We start from the raw sequence: 3,346 nt of genomic DNA on the forward strand, positions 1-3,346 counted from the left end.
TTCGCATTGTTCCGCTCCCTGACCTGCTCGCTGGGAAAGACTCATGATCAGACTGTGAAGCTTCACCATTGATCCCCCCCCATGTGACTCACCCTCCCTCCCTCCCTCTCCTTACCTCTAGGTGGAGCAGCAGGATGAATCCTGCCGTCTTCATCCTGCCATGGCTCAACTGAAGGGTTTAGTTGGTATCCCAGTGACTGAACTAAGTTCGTTGATGCGGCTGTAACGACTTTAGTACCGTCATCGGTGCAGCAGGTAATAATAGCTCAATTACAGGGGTTGTGGTACTTTACTAGGATTGTTGGACTGGTAGGGTATAATAATTCCCATATATTACCCCTACAATTGAAGTAAATTTAGGGGGTATTGAAGAGGATGGAAGGGTGGTCTTAGAAGGACAGGGGTCCCAGTGGACTGGGGAAGGGTCGGCCTTATATGTCGGGGCGCGGGATGGCCGGGGAACATGGGGGGCATCAGTCGAAGTACGACATGCTGGTGACAATGCAGGTAAGGATCATGGCAGAGAGGGGAGATGTATGATAGGAAGAAGCTGCAAGATGTTGTTGGAAAGGATATTGTGATGATTGATGGATGGAAATCGGAAGCAAGGAACTTTGTGCACACAGTTCGTGGACCGGGGGCCAGAAGGGGAGAGAGAATGGTGCAATCAGATTGTGATTCAAACATGAGATCGTGTCTATGGTTGGAATGAAATCAGGCATGAGGGAAGATTGAAGACCGACGAATAGATTCATCGTCCTTCTATGGTAAGACAGGCTGACTTGGGAGCACAGGCGGTGTTTGCGAGTTCCTTTGGAGCGATGATGATAGTGGATCCGGTGTTTTTTGAATTCATATCTCGGAGCCCCTTTGATCTGCACGCGCAAGATTGTATCAGGTATGGTAGAACACATGCTGCGCTCGGGGCGTCAGTGGTTTTATAGCAATGAGTCTGATCTCGTTCCTTCCGTTGGGGTGTACAGGGTTTGCGGGCCATTCGTGGTTCTTTTGGGAATTTTCGCGTACAGAACTCGTACGTTGACGGAGGAGGCTAGAAGAGCATTCTCGCAGACGTGATCCTTCCATTGCCGGCATCCATCGTTATTGTTGACATGGCTGAAAGGTGTTTGATAAGCTACTCTTTGGCAGTTATTTTATGCTTATGTGGGTACTACACGGGGAGGTAATTCGATTGATCACGGTTGATGTTTGATCTTTCCCTTTTGGAATATTCCTGTCAACTCGCTTGTGGATTTTTTCATTCTGATCGTGGTAGTGGTCAGGGTAGTAGTTGATTCTGTTAGACTCAGGAAGATCATACTATAGAACACTTCTATCGATGCTCATCCCCTCCTCTTGTTATCTGATAAGATTCTCGGGCTTGGGAGATCTTCCTTGAACTCAGTGTGATTACCCTGATACTAATCGTCAACTCTGTTCGCAAAGCAGGAATGCTATGAGCAAACGTTTTTGTTCAATCATGAGACTGATGTGATTTCAACCAAACAGATGGAACCTATGGTTGATAGTGTGCGCGATGATATTCACTGGTATTGGGGTTGTTGGTCACGGTGAGCAACTTATTTGCAAGAAGAACTCTTTAGAATGTGATAGAACCCTACAGGGGCTTTCGGGCTGTTTGTATCACCGGGCGGATGCATCAGTCGAAAATAATGTTTGTTTTTTGAGATTATATGAGATGCAAAAAGTTTCTCTAGCATTTCTGTACAGAGACGGTGTCAGTAGTGAAGCCAGGTGTTTCAATCTTGTGTGCAGTGGCCTTGGCGTGAGTTGGGGCACCTGAATCTTTCCTTTGCTGAAAAGGAATCAAGCAAACGAGTATAGTAAAAATATCAATTGGGGGAGAAGGGGAACAAGGTAGTATGTAAGACTATCCTCTTAAAATCTGTCGGTACACAAGATGTCGACCAAAAGAAGAAGGGAATGGTTGGATGCGCACGAGTTCGAAGAGAAAGTCTTTGTGTTGTGAGACAATATTAGCTTGATTTAATGACTCATTCAGGGAGTTTCAAAAGCGCAACGCGAGGGCAAATCATGTATCGACCTGTCTATCAAGCTCACGGTGAAGACTAAGAAAAATCGGAGAACTATCACAACAATTCATCAGCTTGATTTACACCCGACTAACGTAGAGATGCCTGAAAGAATAACAGAGTACAGGAGAACGAAAGAACCATCCAGAAAGTTCATCACACTGACACATTCAAGACTTCGGAAGGTCATTCTTCAACCTAGCGAGATTCTCCGGCCGAAGAGCTTTCGAGATAGCGGATAAGCTTTTGTTGTACATAGCAGCCAATTCGACCTTGCTCTTTCTGACGTCCGGGTCCTTGGAATGATGAAGCCTGGCGATCTCAAGGCGCTCTTTCAGGCTGAGACGCGCCTTCCCTTTGCAAGCCGCCTTATGCTTCTCCCTCTCATCATTCGACCATATCCTGCCTTTCCTACTTGGCCTCTTCTTCTCCTCGAGAGGTACAGAGGTGGGTACCTGGGGGTGCGACGCCAGTGAAAGAGGTCCAGATACAGGGGCCTGATTGACTGAGGCCTGAGTGATTGGGAACTGCGTCACTGGGAAATGAGCCAGTGAGATCTGGGAAAGTGCGATGGGTGAAGCCTGCAAAGAAAAAGGATCCGGGAAGGGATTTTGCTGCGTTCTTGGAGTCTGGAGAGGAGGGAGGATGGGAGGCATCACCAGAAACATCGCGGTCGTGCCTGCCTGCGTGGGAGGAGAGGGAGAGAGAATGCATGCGGAATATGAGGTTGGTTGCGGGGGAGGTATCGATAGAACAACCAGCTTTGGCACGCCGCCGAAAGCTGACATGAGAAAAATGTATGTCGAGAATCCGCTATGCACGTTCAAGAGAGGGAGAGTCTTGGAGGATGTTGACCTGAAGACTGAGCAAACTAAGGCGTCCAGGAGCCCGAGGAGGATCCGAAGGAGGAGGAGGCGGAGGAGGCGGAGGAGGCGGAGGAGGCGGAGGAGGCGGAGGAGGAAGGCAGTACGTGGGGAATGTCAGTAAAAGGACTGCAAGGAGGTACACTTCGAGGTCGATCGATCTTAACATCGACTCACTACCCCCCAGAGCTCCTATGTACCCCTACCTATGCCATGAATTCTGTGGTACAGCACCCCGTTCTCAGCACTACCCACCCTGATTTTTTACTTTCAGTCAATCTAAGGACTACCCCTGTAGTGTGACTAGTTGATTTTTTGTCCTCCCGCTGAACTTTCGGAGCCTGACCACCGGTGGTACCCGGACACTGTTTGTCACCCTACCCCCTGTACACAGATCCTTCCGTCAAAAGTCACCCTAGGCTAGTACCC

At 48.6% G+C, this 3,346-nt stretch overlaps 2 protein-coding genes across 2 annotated transcripts in view; one reads left to right on the top strand and one right to left on the bottom strand.

Moving 5' to 3' along the window:
* Positions 1–145, bottom strand: part of GUITHDRAFT_166975 (hypothetical protein) — a gene marked incomplete at its 3' end in the record, with an annotated part of 3,003 nt that extends 2,858 nt beyond the window's left edge. The window contains exons 1-2 of the mRNA XM_005817863.1: positions 116–145; positions 1–30 (exon numbers count right to left, since the gene is read on the bottom strand). The remainder of the gene's footprint in view (positions 31–115) is intronic.
* Positions 146–421: 276 nt separating this feature from the next.
* Positions 422–1,865, top strand: GUITHDRAFT_156716 (hypothetical protein). Its single transcript, XM_005817864.1, has 6 exons — positions 422–507; positions 795–898; positions 984–1,073; positions 1,124–1,183; positions 1,510–1,571; positions 1,625–1,865. Exons 1-6 carry the CDS (start codon positions 451–453, stop codon positions 1,672–1,674), a joined length of 423 nt encoding a protein of 140 aa, XP_005817921.1. The 5' UTR covers positions 422–450; the 3' UTR covers positions 1,675–1,865.
* The last annotated feature ends 1,481 nt before the right edge of the window (positions 1,866–3,346 follow it).

The sequence above is a fragment of the Guillardia theta genome (genome assembly GCF_000315625.1).
Source record: "Guillardia theta CCMP2712 unplaced genomic scaffold GUITHscaffold_505, whole genome shotgun sequence".
Taxonomy (NCBI): domain Eukaryota; class Cryptophyceae; order Pyrenomonadales; family Geminigeraceae; genus Guillardia; species Guillardia theta.

Coding starts and splice junctions, on each gene's coding strand:
- GUITHDRAFT_156716 (XM_005817864.1), top strand. CDS start 451: ATGGCCGGGGAACATGGGGGGCATCAGTCGAAGTACGACATGCTGGTG. Junction 899..983: donor CACGCGCAAGATTGTATCAG/GTATGGTAGAAC, acceptor TGGGGTGTACAG/GGTTTGCGGGCCATTCGTGG. Junction 1,074..1,123: donor AGAAGAGCATTCTCGCAGAC/GTGATCCTTCCA, acceptor CATGGCTGAAAG/GTGTTTGATAAGCTACTCTT.